This window comes from Phascolarctos cinereus, unplaced genomic scaffold (genome assembly GCF_003287225.1).
Source record: "Phascolarctos cinereus isolate Bilbo 61053 unplaced genomic scaffold, phaCin_HiC Scaffold_726;HRSCAF=1367, whole genome shotgun sequence".
In the NCBI taxonomy this organism is placed as follows: domain Eukaryota; kingdom Metazoa; phylum Chordata; class Mammalia; order Diprotodontia; family Phascolarctidae; genus Phascolarctos; species Phascolarctos cinereus.
In genome coordinates, this window is record NW_027556098.1 from 410038407 (window position 1) to 410057904 (window position 19498).

General features: G+C 59.3%; 1 protein-coding gene across 5 annotated transcripts; it reads right to left on the minus strand.

Moving 5' to 3' along the window:
* Nucleotides 1-2516: 2516 nt before the first annotated feature.
* On the minus strand, nucleotides 2517-17542 carry DHX34 (DExH-box helicase 34). 5 transcript variants are annotated; one of them, XM_020978415.2, is made up of 17 exons: nucleotides 17477-17542; nucleotides 15039-16027; nucleotides 14155-14466; nucleotides 13297-13554; nucleotides 12912-13014; nucleotides 11580-11797; nucleotides 9560-9734; nucleotides 7435-7628; nucleotides 7102-7203; nucleotides 6320-6565; nucleotides 6015-6188; nucleotides 5525-5633; nucleotides 5189-5307; nucleotides 4000-4278; nucleotides 3283-3459; nucleotides 2892-3030; nucleotides 2517-2768 (listed from the first exon to the last, which is right to left on the minus strand). In XM_020978415.2, the coding sequence occupies exons 2-17, from the start codon at nucleotides 15720-15722 to the stop codon at nucleotides 2632-2634; spliced, it is 3426 nt and encodes a 1141-aa protein (XP_020834074.1). In that variant the 5' UTR covers nucleotides 15723-16027; nucleotides 17477-17542; the 3' UTR covers nucleotides 2517-2631. The 5 variants fall into 5 exon arrangements, with proteins under 5 accessions (XP_020834074.1, XP_020834077.1, XP_020834076.1 ...); XM_020978418.2 differs by having other exon boundaries at nucleotides 15039-16024; nucleotides 17477-17534; XM_020978417.2 differs by lacking the exon at nucleotides 17477-17542 and adding an exon at nucleotides 17211-17461 and having other exon boundaries at nucleotides 15039-16024.
* Between the last annotated feature and the right edge of the window lie 1956 nt (nucleotides 17543-19498).

Below are 19498 nucleotides of genomic sequence, written 5' to 3' on the forward strand. Positions count from 1 at the left end.
ACACAATCAGTTTGTGTCTGAGGCTGGATTTGAACTCAGGAAGATGAGTCTTGCCCCAGGCCCGGGTGCTGCTGCACCACAGCTGCCCCCAAATCCCCTCCTCTGAAGCATTCCTCCAGATGATTAACTGTACGCAGTCCACAAGTCTTCTTCTGAATGTTTGCTGATGACTTCTGTCCACTCTTCTACTGGGGAATGGCTTCTGGTCTACGTTTGTTAGTTGCCTACATATCTTGCCTATATTAGTGTGTAATATAACTTATAATTCGTTGCCTACTGCACACATAGAATATATCTGGAATTGCCTGCCTTCTCAAGGAGAGGGGAAGGAAGAAAAGAACGTGGAACTCAAAATTTTAAAAAACGAATGTTAAAAATTGTTTTTATGTGTAACTGGAAAATAAAATAAAATACAACAATTTTAACAATAAGTTAGCTGCCTATCTATCAGACCCTTACTGGAGGTAATCGATACAAAGACTCCCCCCCACCTCCACCCCCACCCCCCAACCCCCAGTCAACCTCTTCCCCTCTTATTCTCAATGCATTGACTTTGTTCAGGTAAAAGCTTTTCAATTTCACCTAATTAGAATTATCTCATCCTTTGTTTAGTTAAGGATTCCTGCCCAGCTGGTGGCACACGATCAGCTTCTCTTCCAAGGTTTTTGTTTGTTTGTTTTTAATTACCCAGGAATTGATAAGGAATGTTAAATAGGCCAGGGCCAACCACCAAACCTCCCTCCATTGATCCAGTCATCCAACTAACTGAATCCACCCCCCCCTTCCCATCTCTGCATCCCTCCTCTGCATCTTTCCCCCCAGAACAACGTCTATGGAAACCTCAACTACACACAGTCCTGCCCTCGTGGCCCAGCCTCAGAAGCCCCATTTGGGGCGCAGCCACCCTGGCGCTTGGAGAGCCTGGCTCCCTCTGCTAAATGCCATCCCTGGGGTCATCAGTGAGAATAAAGCAGACTCTGGGTGTCCCATCTCCCTCCCTCTCTTTGCCAGGGGGCTCAGTACATGGCTGAGAACACAAGATAGTGGCTGGGCAGTCAGCACCCATCTGTTAGCTGGCCTGTCAGGATCTACTGGGGGCTCAGAGAGATTCCTGCTCCCAGAGCGAGGCGGCTGGTTGTGACTACTGCTAAGGGAGGCCCCAGTTTCCTCTGAGAAGGTCCTCCCTACCCCAACCCACCCATTTGGGAGGAAGGCAGCTTTGCAGAGAACCGCTGGGGCCATGGAAAACAGGAGATCCCAGAGCCCGGAAGGGAGAACCCTGTTCTAGCTCAGGCCCTGCCCCTAGCTGCCTTGAAGAAACGTCTCCCCAAGAATGAGTCAAACAAGGCCCTCCAGCAAGTTCCCCACCTTTCTGGGGTGTCATGGACCTTCTGGGTCCGCATGAGGCCTAGTGACCTTTTCTAAAAATAACTTTTAAGATGCATAAAAAATGTAGGATTACACAGCAAACCAACTGTATGGAAATATCCTTGCCCCAAAACAAGTCTGGGAGCCCAGCTCAGGCAGAGTGGCCCACTCCTCTTGGGCAGATGGCGGCCCACTGTCACCTAAAGAGGTGGGGGCTGAGCTGGAAAGCTTTGGGCACCTGGGGAGTGCCAGCTTTGTGGTACTGCCCGATGGGCTACTCCTCAGGAAGAGACCATGACCACAGCCCTTCCGTGGCCTGGCTCAACCATCAGACCAATTTACCAGCTGAAGGAAAGGAGAGACAACCGTGGGATGGACAAGTTTTCCCCAACACAGCAGGGGAGGCAGCTTACCAGGGATGCTGTGGAGGACACAGAGCCCTGGTACAGAAGGCCAGAGCCCTAGGTTCTAATCCCACCTCTGACATGATTGGTGTGACCTGGATTCCCTGGGCCTTGGCTTCCTCCTTTGTAAAAAGAGTCCATGCAGCTCTGGATCTGGGCTCCAGGGACCCCCAAAGAAGGGGCTTGTTTTCTGAGGACCTCCCAGGGGTGATCGCCCCACACAAGCCAGGGCACACAGGAGTGACAGTTGGGCTTCTCGGTGCTGGTGAGGGCCACCGGGTGCGGCTGCCCTGATGGGGGGCTATGGCAGCTGGCCAGCCCTGGCCATCCGTGATTTCTCCCAGGCATTTAGCGGACACCGGCCTCCCTGGACTCTTGGCCTTCCCTCCATGGCTCCCCCTTTCTGACGACCCATTGCACGTTGACAGGAGAGACCGTCCGGTCAAGTTTCACCCACCAATATTAGCCTGTCTTGTGCAATGCCCCCGATACTCCTGGGACATGGGGCCAAGAGAAGCTCTAGGACAGGAAAGGATGAGGCATCCTCCCAGCCCAAGCACACAAGGTGACCAGGAGACCAAGGCCAGGGTCTGACCAGGTGAATACAAAGCCAAATGACTCCAGACCTTGGGGGCGATGGACAGTCACAGCTCGAAAGCCAGGGCTGCAGCATGCCTGGGACCTCTTGGATTCTCCCCAGGAATCTGGTCCAACCATAGCATGGGGGGACTCAGACGGAGAAGCTGGCAGAGGTCGACTTTATTCACAGAGCACACCCGGCCCCCAGCCTGGCCAGCCCCCACAGGCAGCTCCGCCCATGGGGCCCCCAGAGAGCACGGCCAGTAGCCTCCCGGGGAGCTCACACGTGCAGTCTGCGGTGCCGGAGGATCTCGGTGGGCGTGAGCAGCAAATCCTTCTGGCAGATCTCACAGTGGTAGGCCCGCCGCAGAGTGGAAGCCTGGCGGCCAGAGGTAGCCTCCTCCTCCTCACTGGCCCCTGCAAAGGAAAGGAGGTGGGCTGAGAACTGGGTGCTAGTCACCCCAAAGCCGGGGCAGATGGGCTGGCCTTGGAGGCCCAGATGTCCCCCGCCCCGGGCTGGACCCCCGCCGTCCTGCTCACCGTGGGCATCCCCGTCAGGGGCCGCAGGGCAGCTGCTCTCATGGCTCATCCGCTCCAGGGGGGTGAGGGGCATGTAGAAGCCGCAGTGAGGGCAGGACCAGAAGGTCCGCAGGCAGGCACTGTACAAGTCTGCGTCGCTCTGAGGACCAACGCGCATCAGAGCCTGGGGCCCAGGCCCCCCAGCCCCAGGACCCACTCCTCTGAAGGCCCGGGGCAATGGTCACCCCAGAGCTCTCTCCCCACCCTCCCTGACTCTGCCCAGGGCCCTTCACGGTCACTGGCGGTCATCGGGCCCTGGGCCCGGAGGCAGGACGCGCGGCTCTCTGTGCGCCGGGACCATGTCCTTGCCCGTCTCTTGGCCTCAGGGCCACTTACAATCCCCCCCACTCACCGTGAGACAGTTGTAGGTGAGGAAGCTGGTGACAGCATAGCCGCCTTTGGTTTCATGGGGGGTCAAGGCTGCCTCCCCAAACAGGCCTGGGAGCTGGGGGGCAGCTGTGATGGTCTGGGGTCCCACATAGAGGTTCTGAGCCTCCAGGGCAGTCAGCCTATGGATGCTATAAGACACCTGGGGGGACAGTGGGAAGGTCAATCCTCTGGCCAGAACCCGGCCCATCCCTGGCCTGGTCCCACCTCCCACCCTCGGAGCTCTCCCTTCTCGCCTGGCCCCCTGGCCCCCACCCCAGGCTCCATCCCAGCCACGCTGACCCCAGAGAATGGACAGGAAAAAGCATGTACGCTATCAGACACCAGCTGATGCCAACTACGATTAGGCCCAGAGGCCCACGGAAGAGAGAGAGCAGAGGGATGGGGGCCAAGGTAGGGCATCCCACACCCTGTGCTGGACGGCACCCTCAGACCACCTGGAGCTGCCCCAGGTCCCAGAGGGAGGAGGCAGGTGCAGAGTCCGGCCTGGAGCCCGGCCTCTTAGGCCTCATGTCTGGGCAGGTTCAGTATGCCAGGGGCACTCACCCCAGGGCAGCCTCTAGGCCCACACCCAGCTGCCCCAAGCCTGGCCAAGGCAGCTGAGCCTCTGACCAGAGGGCGTGACTTCCCATTTCTTCTAGATCCTAAGGTCCCCCTAGCTTGCAGGCTCTGGGCTAGAGACCTTTGATCTCATGAAGTCCAGCAGGTCCCGGCCCAATGCCGCTGCTGCCTTCCTCTCCGTCTTGGGCGCTGTGGCTGCCCCATCCTCCCCTCGCGGCCAGGCCTGGCGGGCCAGCTGCCGGTCCAGGGCCTCTTCCCAGCGGGCCCGGAGGCGCAGGGCGGCCGACAGGATCCGCACGGCGCCCTCGCTGCCCTCTAGCTGAAGCTGCAGCCAGCCATCCGCCACCAGGCGGGAGCAGTCGCCATCTGTGTCCAGGCTGCGGCTAAAAAGCAGGAGAGCCTGGCGTGGGGAAGACAGGAGGGAGGGTGAGGGGGACACGGGCAGCCTGCTCCTCCCCAGGGATGCCCATTCTTTCTTCCCCAAAGTCTGCCCCAAGTGAAGAGTAAGGGGCTGGGGGTAAAGATGGTGGGACAAGGCTAGGCTCGGAGTCAGGCCCGGCTCTGACCTGGGCTGCCTCTCAGACTCGGTTTCCTCTTCTCTAAGAAAGGTGAATCAACCCTTATGCCACAGGGCTGCTGTAAGGGTCAGGTGAGACAACAGCAAAGCACCTTGCAAACTCCCCTGTCCCCCACATCCCAACTGGTACTATCAGCGTGCCTCCCCTCAGCCCAAACCCACACCTGTGGAAGGCAACACACGCTGACCATCACAGCTCCCCCTCGAACCCAGGGTGGAGGGCAGCCTGGCCTGTGTGGCAGGAACTACGCCGGCAGCTCCGGCAGACAGCCAGTGATTACAGATCAGGTACCATGCCCTGATTACATCCCTACTACATGCCAGGGTGCCGTGGGCACCGGGGCCACAGACAATAAAGAAAACAAGGGGCTGCCCTCAGGGTGGAGAAAATGCACATTCCAACAAGGCATCAGGGCAGGCCTCAGGGAAGAGGCAGAGGAGAGGAGGGAGGGGGCTCCAGGAGGGAGGCACAGCCTGGGCAAAGGCACCGGGGATGAGAGCTGGAGGGGAGCCTGAGAGCAACAGGAAGGTCAGCCGGGCTCAAGTGCGGCATGGGTGAAGGGGGGAGAATTAATGGGGAAGGAGGGTGGGGGGCGACAGAGAGGAGGAAGTAGCGATGTTCCTCCTAAGCCTCTGCCTGGGGGACGGCTGCAGAGGACAGCCAGGGCTCAGCGGCAGGGAGGACGAGGCGCAGCTGCCCTCTGGCTGGGCCAGGGCCTCAGAGCCCACGCACCTGTAGCGCCGGCAGACGCACGCAGTTCACCAGGTACGGCTTGTTGGTCTCCAGGAGGGAGACGAAGGCCAGGAGCTGGTGCTGGCTGCTCGACCCGTCCCTGCGATCTGAAAGGGGTCCTGGTATGGCTCGTGTCTCAGCACCACCAGCCAAGGCAGCCTGGTGCAGGGCACAGAGCCCCGGGTTCGAGCCCCTCGAGACACCTCCCAGCTGGGGCCCCCCAGGCGGCTGGGCTCAATGCCCCTGAAGGCCCTTCCACCACACAGAAGGTGATCCTGAGGGCAGCCCAGACAAGGGTCGTGGCCTTGAGGTCCTGGGTTCCGGCCCCCCACTCACCTTGGTTCTTCTGGGCCTCAGCCTGGCCTCCCTGCAGCAGGTCTGGGTTGTTGGCGAACACACAGGTGGGGTGAAGGACAGCCCCCTGCTTGCTCTGGGTGTGGAAGAACTGAAAGGCCGGTAGAAGAGCTCAGGGCCCCAGGCCCAGCCCAGGGGAGCCCAGCCTGGGGGTGGGGGCAAGGGGCAGGCCTGGCCAGCACTGAGCCCGACCTGTGGTGTGACCGCCTCTGAGCCTTAGTCTCCTCGGCCATGTCCCAGGGCCACAGGGAAGAGAGCCACATGGCCACAGAACCGGCAAAGACAGTGTGAGGAGCGAGACCCCTGGAAGCCTGCCCTTTGATCCATACTTTAAGGAAACTGAGGCCCGGGGGGAAAAGACTTAGCCAAGGTCACACAGTGAGGGAGCAGCAAAGCCAGGCCCCATTTTACATATGAGATAACGAAGGCCCAGAGAGAAAGGCCTCGCTCCGGGTCAGCCAGGGGCACGCACCTGGTCTGAGTCTTTGCGGCAGCTGTTGTACTGGTCTGGGGCGGCCAGCTGGGGGTAGAGGCCTCGGCCCAGCACAAGCTTCAGCAGCGCCAGCTGGTCCCGGGACAGGTCCTGGGCAGAGCTGGCAGCAGCCTGCAGCTGGTCTACATCATGGCGAAGTTTGAACTTTACGTCCTGGGAAGGGAACGGGAGCAAGGCTACCCAAGAGCCATCCCTGGGCCAGCCTGGTGGCCCCAAAGGCTCTGGAGGCCCCCCAAGCCATGGCAGGGGGGAGGCGGGGAGGGCGGAGCAAGGCGGCAGCCCACCTGGATGTCCACATGGTGGGTGCCATCCCCGGCCTGCGAGCCGGACACCTCTGCCTCCTCCCCGCTCGAGGAGCCGCCTTCCAGGGCCTCCAGGCGCAGCACCTTCCGCTTCCGGCCCTCACCCTCCTCGTGCCGGCGCTTCAGCTGATACAGCTCCTGGCGCTGGCGGTGCCGCTGCTGGCGGCTGTAGCTGTCCCCTGTCACCACCCTGGCCTTGGCTAGCAGCCCGTGGTCCTGCAATAGCCCCTATTCCAGAGGAAGGGGATTTCACAAGTGCACTCAGCGCGCTCGCCCCTGCCCGGGGCCTTCCCCTTGTTCTCCATGGCATGGGCCCAGGGCAGGCTCTGGACACTCCTCCAGAGGAGGGCTCTCAAGGGGCCGGCCACAGCCTTCCCTCCACACCCAACAGCTGGGCCCAGCTGGACCCTTCCCTGCCACCGATGTCTCTGTGACCCCAGCCTCGGAAGCCCCTCTCGAGCACTAGTCCTCCAGCCTGGGCTCTCCATTTACACATGAAAGGACACTTTGAACCCAGAACTCTGGGGCCAGGCCCTTCTGGGAGGGACTTTAGAGTAGGTGAAATGTATCCCAGAAGGGAGGACGCTCCAGGTCATGGGGTCAGGGTGAGGCAGGGTCTGAGGCAGGGTCTCCTGCACATCTCCCTGCCCCACAGCCTGGTCTGGCCCAGGCCAGGGGGCACTCGCTCTGTCCTTTCTGAGAATGGCGGGCTGTCACCAGGGGAGCAGGCCGACCCACCTCGGGGGAGCAGGCTGGGCCCTGACCTTGAACTGCTGGCGCAGGTTGGCAATCTCATACATGCGATGCTCCTCGAGGCCCCGGCGGCGACACCACTTCCTGGAGTTGGCGCTCCGGTCTGATTTTACCTGGATGAGGAGGGGGCCCAGGGGATTCGTCAATCGGGCCATAGGACAAGGGTCAAGACCTGGTCCTCAGCTTCCTGCGTGTGGGAAACAGGCCTCCTGGCGGCCCAGCTCTGGCGGAAGGGAGGGAGGAGCTGAGCGCAGGCCCACCCATGCTCCGGGAAGGGCCAGTCTGAGGAGTAGGTGGGCCACAGGACACAGAAAGGGAAGCTGCCCACCTGACCACAGCCTCACCTGCACCCAGGCATTGAAGGCATTGAGCAGGGTGAAGGGGTCCCCATGGTCGCTCTCCAGGGGCTTCCGGGCCGTCCCACATTCGACGTCGCTTTGAGCGCTGCGCACGAAGGGGGACTGGACACTCAGGGCTGCTGCCATGGTCAGCACGGGCTCCACCAGGTCAAACATGCAGCCGAGGATTAGGATCTTCCCTGGACAGAATAAGAATACTGCTAGAATGGAAGCCTCCGGTGGGCAGGGCTAGGTTTGTCTTTTCTTTACATTCCCAGGGCCCAGCAAACCGACCGGAGAAGTGGAAGATGTGGGGTCAGCAGGAGGATCTGGGGCTCCCCGCTCTGCCCTCCCTGCAGTGCCCCCAGGACCTTGTCCTCTGAGGGCGCCTTCCCTCTTCCTCCCTCACTCCCCTGACACTTCCCAGCGCACCCCAAGGCCTCGCTCCTGCCCTCCGAAGCTCACTGCGGGCCCCTGGAGGGCGAGGGCTGGGGCATGTTAATAATCTGATTTGGGGCCTGACCTGTGACATCATCAGGGAAGGAAACCTCTGTGCCAACGCTAAGGGGGCCTTCTCTGCATGCTTCAGTCTCACAGAGCACCTGTGGTCATTGGGAGGCCAAGTGCAAAGGACACCTGCCCCCACCAGGCCTTCCTGATTCCAAGGCTGTGTCTGTCTACCACATCCCATGAACTCTCACAATAATGACCCCTCTCCTCTCTGGGTTTTCAGGACCCCCCCACCCCCACCCGGTTCTCCTCCTGCCTCTCTGACCACTCCTCCTCCAGATGCTGCCCTCAGCGCTGTCCTGGGTGACCTCATCAGCTGCCACGGATTTCATTACCAGCTCTAGACTGATGATTCCCAGACCTCCCTTTCCTGCCCCAACCTCTCTGCTGTCCTAGCTTGCATTCTCAGCTAAGACATCTCAAACTGCACGTCCCAGGGAAACAACTCCTCTGTCCTCCTAAACCTTCCTTATAACGGCAGAAGGCAGCACCACCCTCCCAGCCCTCAGAAGTGACCCTTCCCCTGCAGGAACATCCACACTGGTGCCAAGGCTGGTCGCCATCACCTCAGCAGCCTCTCCTGAATCTGCCCCCTTCTCACCCCTGGATAAATGCACTAGCTACTGGTGCCTCTGCCGGGCCCAAAATACAGGTTTGATCACATCACCCCTTGCTCAGTAAACTCCGATGGTCCCCTTTTGCCTTCAGGAGCAAATACAAAATGTTGTATTTGGCATTTGAAGCCCTTCCCAGTCTGCCCCCTCCCACCTTTCCAGCCTCCTCACACCTGACTTCCCCGGCACGTCCTCTCAATCCAGGGACGCTGGCCTCCTGGCTGTTCTGTAAACAAGACCCCCCACTTTTCAGCTCCGGGCCTTTGCTCTGGCTGCCCCCTGAGCGGAGCCCTCTATATCCTCTGCTCTGACTACTGACCTCCCTGGCTTTCTTCAAGTCCCAACTAAAACACCATCTTTTACAGGAAGCCCTCCCTGACTCCTCTTAATTCTAGTATCTTCTATCAATTATTTCTTATTCACCCTGTACAGAGCTTGCCGTATGTATGCCTGTTTCCATGCTGATTCCCCCATTTGATGGTAAGCTCCTTGAGGTCAGGGACTGCCTTTTGCCACTTTTTTACCTCCGGTGCCTAGCACAGCGCCTGGCACACAGTAGGCGCTTAATAAATACTTGCTGGCTGACTAAAAAAGCTTCCACCAGCCCTGCACTGTGAGCGGCACAGGGATTACGTCCACGCGCACACAGGCAGAACTGAAGCTTGGATGTGCCTGAGGTCACACAGTGTGGGGAGCGCTGGAGCTGAAAGTCAGGCTGGGCATTCAAAGCTGGGTCAGCTGAGTCCATACCCAGGGCTCTCTCCACAAAAGTGAGGGGCCTGTTCCCTCCACGACTCATGAAATGGAGAGGTTAGAGGTCATCTAGCCGCAGAGAGAGGCAGTGCCTGGCCCCACGTCACCCCTTGGGGCAGGGGTTTGGCCAGGATTTAAGCTCCTCCCCTCACCCCTTGGTAATCCACCCCCAGCCTTCCCCTCTCCTGTACAAAAAATCTGACCGCTGTACCCACCCCAGCCCCATGAGGTCCCCACACAGGGGGTGTCCTCACCTATCACCACATCCACGGGAAGCTGAGAAAGCAGGGTCCCTATGGGTGTGAGGTGCTCTGAGGCATCCAGAGCGCCCTGGTCCTGTAGGTAGATGATGGCTGTTTCCAGGCTGGCGGCAGGCGGGGGCTCTATGAAGGGGAAGCTGCGGGGGTCACCTAGCCCCATACTCTTCATCTAGACCATAGAATAGACTCTCTCAGCAGGAAAGACCTGAGAGCCTCAGCCCAGAGAGGGCAGGACCTTGCCCAAAGTCAGTGTGGGGCTCAAACCTAAGTCTCCCAACAAGACCATCACAGAAAGCTGCTTCTAGGAAGAGACGCCCCCCAGGAACAGGAGGGGCACCGGAGGGAAACTGCCAACAACGATCCCATCCGTGTGTCCTCACGATCCTTCAGGCCCTAGCAGGCTCTGCAGACAACCCTCAGGGTACAGAGCTTCTGGAAGGGGCCCAAGGCTTCCTGCCCACGAAGGTCTCGGCTGGTACCAGGACAGGCCTACACTTGGAGGGCTTGGGGCTGGAACACAGGCCTCCCTCCTCCCATGGAAGGCAGCTTCCACGAGGAACGGTGTCAGACCCCCACTGACCACGTGCCTCTGCCTAGGAGTCACTGGGAGCCACAGGCCAAAAGTGTGCCGGGAGCCCCACGTGCTCTGGGGGGAGCTCCTCAAAGTGGGCACTGCCTCGTCCTGGGAGAGCAGGCAAGGCCCCTTTGGGCGAAGAGGCCAGGAAGCCAGTCCCCAGCTGGCCTGGCAGCTGGGGAGCCCGCTGGTCAGGGAACAGGCCTGGCAGCCCCTGGCTACCTGACATACTCTGACATGCCCCCACCTCTGCTCCCTGGGATGCTCAGGGATAAAGGGGGAGGACCACGTAGCCCAAACCCAGAGACAGCTGTGGAAGGAGGAAACGTACATGTGTGCATGTGGGTTTGTGGGCCGCTAGGGGGAGCCAGGGTGCACAAAGCACCAGCCCTGGAGTCAGGAGGACTCATCTTAGTGGGGTCAAATCTGGCCTCAGACAACCCTGGGCAAGTCACTGAACCCTGCTTGCCTCAGTTTGCTCATCTGTAAAATGAGCCAGAGGAGGAAATGGCAAGCCACTACAGTCTCTCTGCCAAGAGAACCTCAAACTGGGTCACGGAGAATCGGACAAACCTGATTAAACAACACCTGTGTTTACATGCACACACACGCGTACACGCTGAAAAAATAATTTTAAAAGTCATGCTATGGAGGTGCGTTTACTGCCACAGCATGCAGATCAATTTTCTTTCAATTCAAATAATGATGTTTCAGGCACTTGCGTGCACACTGAGAGCAGCGATGATAAAAATAAGTAAAATGAAGAGCACAGCTACGGCCGGCCCCGGGGTGAGAGAGGCTGGCCCCAGGGCAGGGGGGGGGAAGCACAGCCTGATTCTCCATGGCCCTCCCCCTCGGGCTCTCCACATCCCAGCCTTGTTTGCTCCCCACACACGCCACGCCATTTCCCCCCTCCACGCGCTTGCATGGGCCGGGCTCCATCCTCACCATCACCTCCAGGGACTCTCACTCCCTTCAAGCCCAGCTCAGCTCACAGGATCACAGATTTAGAGCAGGAAGGGACCATGAGGAAACTGAGGCAGGCAGAGGAGAAGTGGCTTGCCCAGGGTCACACAGGCTAGGAGTGTCTGAGGCAGGATCCTCTCAAGCCAGACAAGAGGCCCCTGCTCATGCCTGCAGGTAGCAGTGCTCCTCTCTCAGCTCCCAAAATGATGCTGTGCTTAACTGCATACACTCTGTGTCTGCTTCTCTGAGGCGCTTTACCAAACGCTTTCCTCACTAGAGCCCCAGGAATAGCAGTACAAGGAATACATCTATTCCCACTTCACTGATGAGAAAACTGAGGTTGAGTGAGGTGAAGGTGATCTGCTCCACTAGGGTCACACAGCAAGGCCATGACAGAAGGGGGATTAGAACCCAGGACTTTGGACTCGGAATTCTCCTACCTGTATCCAGAAAGGGCCCTGGCCTCCCACCTACCTGCAGCACCAGAGCGTCCAGGGCCACCCTCTGGATCTCAGGGACGGGATACGGGGCAAAGGCGTCATAGTCGGACTCAGCATAGAGGCGGTAGCACACCCCCGGCCCTGTACGGCCGGCTCGGCCCTTCCGCTGCTCAGCACTGGCCCGGCTGATCCAGAACTCCTGGAGCCGCTGGAGTTTGGCCTTGGGGTCAAAGCTCATCTCCTTCACCTTACCTGGAGGGCATGGGAGAACCTCTCAATCCATTCACTGAAGCCGCAGCAGCCACGCGGCCACCACCATGTGCCTAGCTCTGTGCTTGGCGCCACATAAGAGGCCAGAGCCCTGGCTCTGTGTGCCAGCTCGGCCAGCGACCGACTAGATGACGTCGGCCAAGGTCTTGTCCCACGCTCTTCCTATGTGGAATGAGCGCGCCAGATGGGACAGTCTCTAAGGGCTCCCTAGCTCCGACAGTCTAGGACCTGCTAATTCAGACGGACCTTGGCCAAGACCCTTCCCCTGTCTCAGCCTGTCTGAGGAGCCCTCGAGCCCTGAAAGTCTGTCTTCATGCTCACTTTATGTAGCAGACTTTAAAGAAAGGAGAGGTCAGTGCTGTGGACTGGAGGTGGTCAAGCCAGCCCTTCTGGAAGGGGTGGGTCCTGAGTCCCGGCCTGGAGGACAGGGCAGCCAGAGAGGTAAGAGAAAGGGTGTGCCTGGCCCGGGACGGGGGGACAGCGGGGCAGTGATGGCAAGGCAGTGGGACAAGGCTGTGGCCGAAATCTGAAGGGAATCATGATTCCCTCATGCCCAGCCCTCCTCCTTTCCACAGTTCTGACTTTAGGCAATCAGCCAACCCAGATCAATCGCTCCACAAGCACTGAATGCTGGGCATATGAAGACACAAGAGAATAGCCCCTGCCTTCGTCTGCACGAGGGAGAGGGGGAGGGGCAGGGCTGGAGCTCGCCCCCGCTGCCCACTCTCGGGGCTCTGTGCGCCCCGAGGAAGCCCTCCTTCTCTCCCCTGTGATTAAGGAGCCTTCACTGCCCATTTTGTGGATGAGAAAACCAGGGCGCAGCGACTCCCCGACCCCCCAGCCCGGCAGCATCAGAGAGATCTGAACACGCACGTCTCTGTGTCACGCCCTGCCGCCCCCTCCCTGCCCCTGGACCCGGTGGCCGCAGCCGAGGAAGCCCCAGCGCACAGCCCAGGATGGCACAAAGGCGGCCCCTACAGGGGGGCCGAGGGGAGCCGCCAAAGACCTGCCGAGGATATGGGCGGCTCCCCTCGGCCGGGACCACGAGACCCTGCACGTCCGGCAGCTGGCAGAAGAGGGAGGCGGGGGCGCTCACCAGAATCCAGCACGAATCGGACGCCATCGATGGTGACCGAGGTCTCTGCGATGTTGGTGGACAGGATACACTTTCGCACCCCAGGAGGAGGCACGTCAAACACCTGGGGGAGGGAGGGGCAAGGACAGTGAGAGCGGGGTTGTGCTCCCAGCCTCAGGACCCGGGAGTGGGGGTGCAGGAAAGGGGGGGGCCCTCCACTGCAGGGGGTGGGAGGAGAAGGGGGAGGGGATCTCCACCCTTGTCCCCTGGATCTATCTCTCCCGCTCATCAATCCCCCTAACTGAAATGCAGCAGAGATATGGAGACAGAGCCAGAGAGAAGAGAGAGGGAGGCGGGGGGAGCCCCGGCCTGGGTCCCATGAGCCATGCTCCCCCTCCATGGGCACCTTGTCCTGGTCCGTGATGGAGAGGGCGCTGTGCAGGGGTAGCACCACCCAGCGCTTGGTGTGGGCGGCGTACGGCTGGAAGGCCTCGAGCACCGCGCTGATCTCAGCCATGCCGCTGAGGAACACCAGCAGGTCGCCGCGCTCCTCCGGCGGGTACTTGCGGTCGATGGCCTGCAGCACGCGCAAGAACGGCCGCGGGTCCAACCTCTCCACCTTGGACGTCGGCACCTCCTCCTTTGGGATGGGCTGGTAGATGACCTGGGGGAGAAGACGGGCCCAGTAACCCCAGGAGGCGGCATCTGGGCTCAGAGATCCCCAGGTGGGCACACCGGAGAGGCTTCCTTGTACAGATTTGGAAACTGAGGCACGGGGAGGCCGAGATCCTGGATGCTGGCTCTCATCTCCAGAGGGATCCCCCCTACCCACGCGTGCCCTGCCGGGCAGGGCCAGGGTTTGAACACCAAGGTCCCTGGCTCTGATGCCCATGCTCCCCACCTCTCCAACATCTGTCACCACTACTCAACAGGCAAGGAAACTGAGGCTCCAGAAGGAGGGACCTGACCCACAGGGGCAGACCAGAGCCTCAAACCCAAGCCTTGTGGCCCTGCTAGGGCAGTCCTCCTCCTACACCCACTCTGGCAGATGACCGCCTTCTTGCTGCCTGGACGTGTGGGACAGACATCCTTTCTAAAGCCCTCACTCCGAGGCAGCAGAATTAGGGTACGCCAGAAATGGAGGAGCCTTAGATACCATCCTGTCCACCCATCTTACTTCTGGGGAAATTGAGGCAGAGAGCGGCGGAAGGGACTGGCTGAGAGTCCACCCTGCCCCTCAGAGCGTCCCCACAACGGCACTGACCGTGATGGGGAACAGCCTGCCGGGAACCTGCACCACAGGCGCGTGGCTGAAGTAGCCGGAGAAGAGGCCGATGTTGATGGTGGCCGACATGAGGACAAGCTTGAGGTCCGGGCGGGCGGGCAGCAGCCTGCGGAGGACGCCCAACAGGAAGTCACTGTGGAGGTGGCGCTCATGGACCTCGTCCACTATGAGCACCTGGTACTGGGGCAGGCCCGGCTCCCGCTGGATCTGGCGCAGCAGGAGGCCCTCCGTCAGGAACACGATCCTGGTGGCCGGCGACCGCGTGCTCTCAAAGCGGATCTGGTAGCCCACCTGCAGAGGGGAGACGACAGAAAAATCAATCAGTCAATGAGCACTTATTAAGCGCCCACTCCATGCCGGGCACTGTGCTCTGTGCTGCAGACACAGAGGAAGGCCAACGGGAACCAGGCTGCCCTCAGGAGCTCAGACGGCGTGCAGACCGACGCTCTCAAAGCAAGCTGAGCCAGGGGAAACGGGACACCATTAACTGGGGAAGGCTTCCTGTAGGAGGGATTTTAATTGTGCCTTGAAGGAAGTCGGGGAGGTCAGGAGTTGGGGCAGAGGAGGGGGGCAGACAGCTTGAGGGGGGCAGTGACTTGCCCAGGGCCACTCAGCTAGGAAGTATCTGAAGCAGGATTTGAACTCAGGGCTTCCTAACTGCAGTCCCGAGCTCTCTCCAGCATGCCCCCACCACCCAGGGGTAGGAGGAGGAAGACGATGTAGCCAACCCTGACCCCTGTGTTCTCCTCACGCCACCACACAGCGATCTGGGGCTCCCCTCCCAGCTTCACAGGTGAGCAAAATGAGACTAGGGGCCAGAGCCGGCCTGTCCCAGCTGACCGCTCCACCAGCCCTGTGCTTACCTGGGAGCCATACTGGTTGAGGCTCTCGAAGCCGACACGCTTGGCCAGGGAGATGCACGCGATTCTCCGTGGCTGCGTGCAGGCCACGTGGCTGAAGCCGGCGGCCAGCAGGTACTGGGGCACCTGGGTGGACTTGCCACAGCCGGTGTCCCCGGCCACAACCACCACCTGGTGCTCCCTGAGTGCCTGCAGCAGGTGCTGCCTGTACCGCGCCATAGGCAGGGCCGCCCGTTCCCGCTGCAGCTTGGCCAGCTTCCCAAAAGACTGCTTCTGACCAAAGTCCAGGTAGTGCAGGACGGCCCGGCGGAACTCTGCCAGCCGGTCCCGGGGCAGACGGCCATGGGCCCCTCGGGGCCCCGGGCCCGGCTCACCGTCGCCACTCAGCAAGGCCAGGTTGATGCGGTAGCGTGGGTCATAGGTGGCAGGGAGGTCGGCCAGGGCCGGGCATCTGGGTCCCTCAGGTGGCCGTTCGGCCTCCGGGCCTGGCTTAGGCTTCCGGAAAGTCTGCAGGCGTTCGAAAAAGGCCCAGAACCTGCGGCAGTCCTCAGAACCCCGGCGGATGACGTCCTGGTCCCCAAAGAAGACCTCCTCCAGGCGGCTCCGGGTCTCTGGGCAGCCCCAGTCCCACTGGCCGCAGCCCTCGGGCTCCCAGCAGCCCCCGTCCTCGGCCCGTTTGGACAACATGGCTCCAGCCCCCTGGGCCTCGGGCTCTCTTGGTCCTACGGGCCTCAGGAGCAGGCTACCAGCCCACGCGCCTCACTCCCCTTGAGAAGCAGTCTTGTCCATTGGTGGCACTGACCAACCTCCCGGCTCAGCAGAGGAGTCAGAGGAGTCACCACCTGCTCCTTTCCTCCTCAGGGGCAACCAGAGGGCTCCACCCTTTCTCTGCCGCACAGCAGCCCGCTGGAGCCAGGTTGTGTCTGTCCTCCAACGGCGTGGCTGGCGGGCTTCAGGAATGGGCAGGGGTCACCTGGGCCAGGGAATGCCTGCTGGGGTAAAAAGTCACCTTACAACCAGAACCCGCCTAGGACGTCCCTCTAGAAAAGCCCTGCCCCCTCCCTCCCTGGCCCTCCACGGAGCAGGCCTCCTAATCGCAGCCTTTTACAAACAGGAACTCACTGAATCCTCACACCCTCCCTGGGAGGCAGGGGCTGTGAGCATTCCCATTTCTAGGATGAGGAAACTGAGGCAGACAGAGGTGGCTCCATCAGCTGGCAGCCCCACATGGCTCTGCCCTAACAATCGTGGGAGGGGCAGGGCCTCTTCCCATCCCATCGGCCCTAATTCTGCCCTCTGGGGTCAGAAAGAGTGCATCCACATTCAGCCACTGGAAGACAGCCTATCATAAAGCCAATCCAGATGCACTTATTAAGCGCCTACTGTGTGCAAAGCAGACAGCCACCTCCCGGCAGCACCCAGCTGTCAGACCCTGGCCAAGTCCCTAATTAATTGCAGGATGGACACTGAGAGAGGGGAAGCGTCCTCACCAGTGGTTCCCTACAGAGGCCACTAGGGGGTGCCCGCTGAGCACAAATCCGGCCTCCTACGGCCCAGCTGCGGGAGCCTGGACCAGGTACTGCACCTGTCTGCCTCAGTTTCCTCATCTACAGAAGGGGAATAAGCCTACATTTAATGCATTCATGTGGTGTTCATCGCGGGTGCTTTTTAGAAACCTCCGGCTTTGATCCTCACAACCACCCTGGGAGGTAGGGGCTGTTGTTGTCCCCATTTTACAGATGAACAAACTGAGGTTGAGTGACTTGCCCAGGGTCACATGCTAGCTAGTGCCTCCGAGGCTGGATCTGAACTCGGGTCTTCTTAGCCCCAGCCACCCGGGGAGGGGCCATAATACCCCCCCCAGCACCCCCCGGGGTCACTGAGGATCAAAGGAAACGTTTCCAAGCGCTCCACGAAGCTGCCTAGGCCCCAGTGCCCTCTGCCAGCCAATAAGCACAGATTAAAGCGCCTGCTGTATGCTAAGGATACAGGAGGGCAGACGGTGTGGTCCAACGGAAAGGGCACTGACTCTGGGGCTGGGGATCTGGGTTCCAATCCCGCCCCCGGCCCTCGGGGCCTGTGGAACCTCGGGCAGGTCGCCTCCCTCCCCGGGCCTCAGTTTCCCCCTCTGTAAAAGAGAGCCATGGGGGCCTCTCGGCTGCGTCCTATACTTACTTCTTAGGGTGGACACGGGGGCCGCCACGTCCTGGTCCAGGTGGGGAAACTGAGGCTCGGGGAGGACCGGCCCCCCCGAGGCCAAGCTCTGAGCCTCAGTTTCCCCTTCCGGACGATAGAGGCCTGAGACGCGCCTGGTCCCCGCCCCAACGGCGCGGTCCCGCTCCGGGTGAGCACTGGAGACCCCCAAGGAGGAGGCAGGGCCCGGGGTAACCCCGACCCTGGGGGGACCCTGACACCACCCCGACCCCCACCCCCGCCCTCACCTCTCCAACCAGCCCTCGCGCTCCCACTTCCGGGCCACGCGCGCCGTCCGCCTTACTGCGCCTGCGCGCGCCGCCCGGCCCCGCCCCGCCCGGCCCCGCCCCGCCGAGCTCCTGGAAGGAGGAGGGGCCTCGCACTCCGGGGCCGGGGCCGGGCCAGCGGGGAGCGGAGGGGAGGAGTCAAGCACGGCCCGCCCCGGGAGCTGCAAGCCCGGGAGTTGGCCGGACCTGAGTTCTAAAGGAAAGTCCCTGGCTCGTGCAAGCCTTCCTTATCTGTAAAATGGGGGTAATCATAGCCTGTATCTCCCACGGTTGGCCTGGGGATCAATCGAGATAATATTTGTAAAGAGCTTTGCAAACTTTAGAGTGCTCTGTAAGTGCTAGGTAATAAAAAATAGAACAAGCTTCTGGGAGAAGTTTACATTCACTCAATCAACATTTATTAAGCACCTACTGTGTGCCAGCCACCGAGCTTCAGATACAAAAAGAAGCAAGACAGTCTCTGCCCTCCAAGAGCTCACAATCTAATGTGGTGCTTAATAAATGCTGATTGATTGATAGCTTGGGAGGGCCCTCATCACATAGGACGACGTCAGAGCTGCGCCCGTGCCCCCCGCCTTGCCCCCGCCACGCCTGCAATACTCTCCTTCCTCAACTCCGCCTCCTGGCTTCCTTCAAGGCCCAGCTAACATCCCACTTTCTACAAGAAGCCTTTCCTGTTTCCCCCTTCACGCTAGCGTCTTCCCTGGCCTGATGATTGCCAGGGTATCCTGTATGTAGCTTGTTTGTATATAAGTGTTTGCACGCTGTCTCCTCCATTAGGCTGTAAGCTCCTCGAGGGCAGGGACTGTCTTTTGCCTTTCTTTGCATCCTCTAGTACTCAGCAGGAGCTTAATAAATGTCTTTTTTTTTTAAACTGATATAATGATAGACTGACTCCTCTGATGTCTCTGTGCCTGAGTGGGTGAGGTGGGAGGGAGGGAGTAGCCAGGTGCTGAGGGGGAAGGAAGAGGTGAGAAGGATTATGGGGTGGGGTCTGGAGAAAAAGGAAAAGGATGGTCCGGTTCCAGGTCCACCTTCTTCGAAGGAAGTCTTTATTTTTAAAAGCAATCACAACGCACCGGTGTGAAACTTTTATTTGTCTTTCTATTGCCAAAATGTTTATACATCTCGTGGTTTTGTAAATTAGGAGGCAACCGTCGCATTGCATTTAGTTTTATAACAAAGTTAGGAAGCAGGCTGTTAGACACACCAGTTCTAGAACCTGCATGTTCACACCGGTGTGAATTCTGTGCCTTGGAAGGCGTGTCTCAGAAGCATCCTTGCCCATCGCTGCCTTAGGAAGGAGATATCTCCAAGGCAGAGAATTCACGCCAGTGTGAACATGTCAGTTCTAGAATTGGTGTCTAATGCATGTGTGTGTATACACATGTAATATATATCTGTGTGTATACATATATGTGTAGATATATAATGATTTTGCACTTTGGTAGATCGGTCTAGGTATGCACAGAATCATCTGTATTTCTTCATAATTATATTGCTATATAATTTGCAAATAGGTATAATAATTTGGAGTTATGACCTTTGGGATTTCTTTGTCTGTTTTTAAGCAGGGAGAGCATTCAATTTAAAATGCTTAGTAACTATCTACGCAAATGCGCCAAAGTTTTGTGTTTACCACTTTCTACCCTAAAACATCTGGTTTCTTTTCAAGAATAGAATTTGTGTATAATGTGGAATAAACATTCACAATTGCCTTTAAAAAATGACAAAAGAAGTCTTCTCCCAAACCACTCTTTTTTTTTTTTCAACTGGGGTTAAGTGACTTGCTCAGGGTCACACAGCTAGTAAGTGTCAGAGGCTGGATTTGTACTTAGGATGATGTGTCTTCCTGACTCCATGCCCTCTATGCACTACGGCGTCACCTAGCTGCTATCTGGCACGTAATCAATGCTTTTGATGGATTGACTCCTCATCTATCTAAGGACACCCATGGGGTCCTCTTCTCCTTGATGGAAAGGT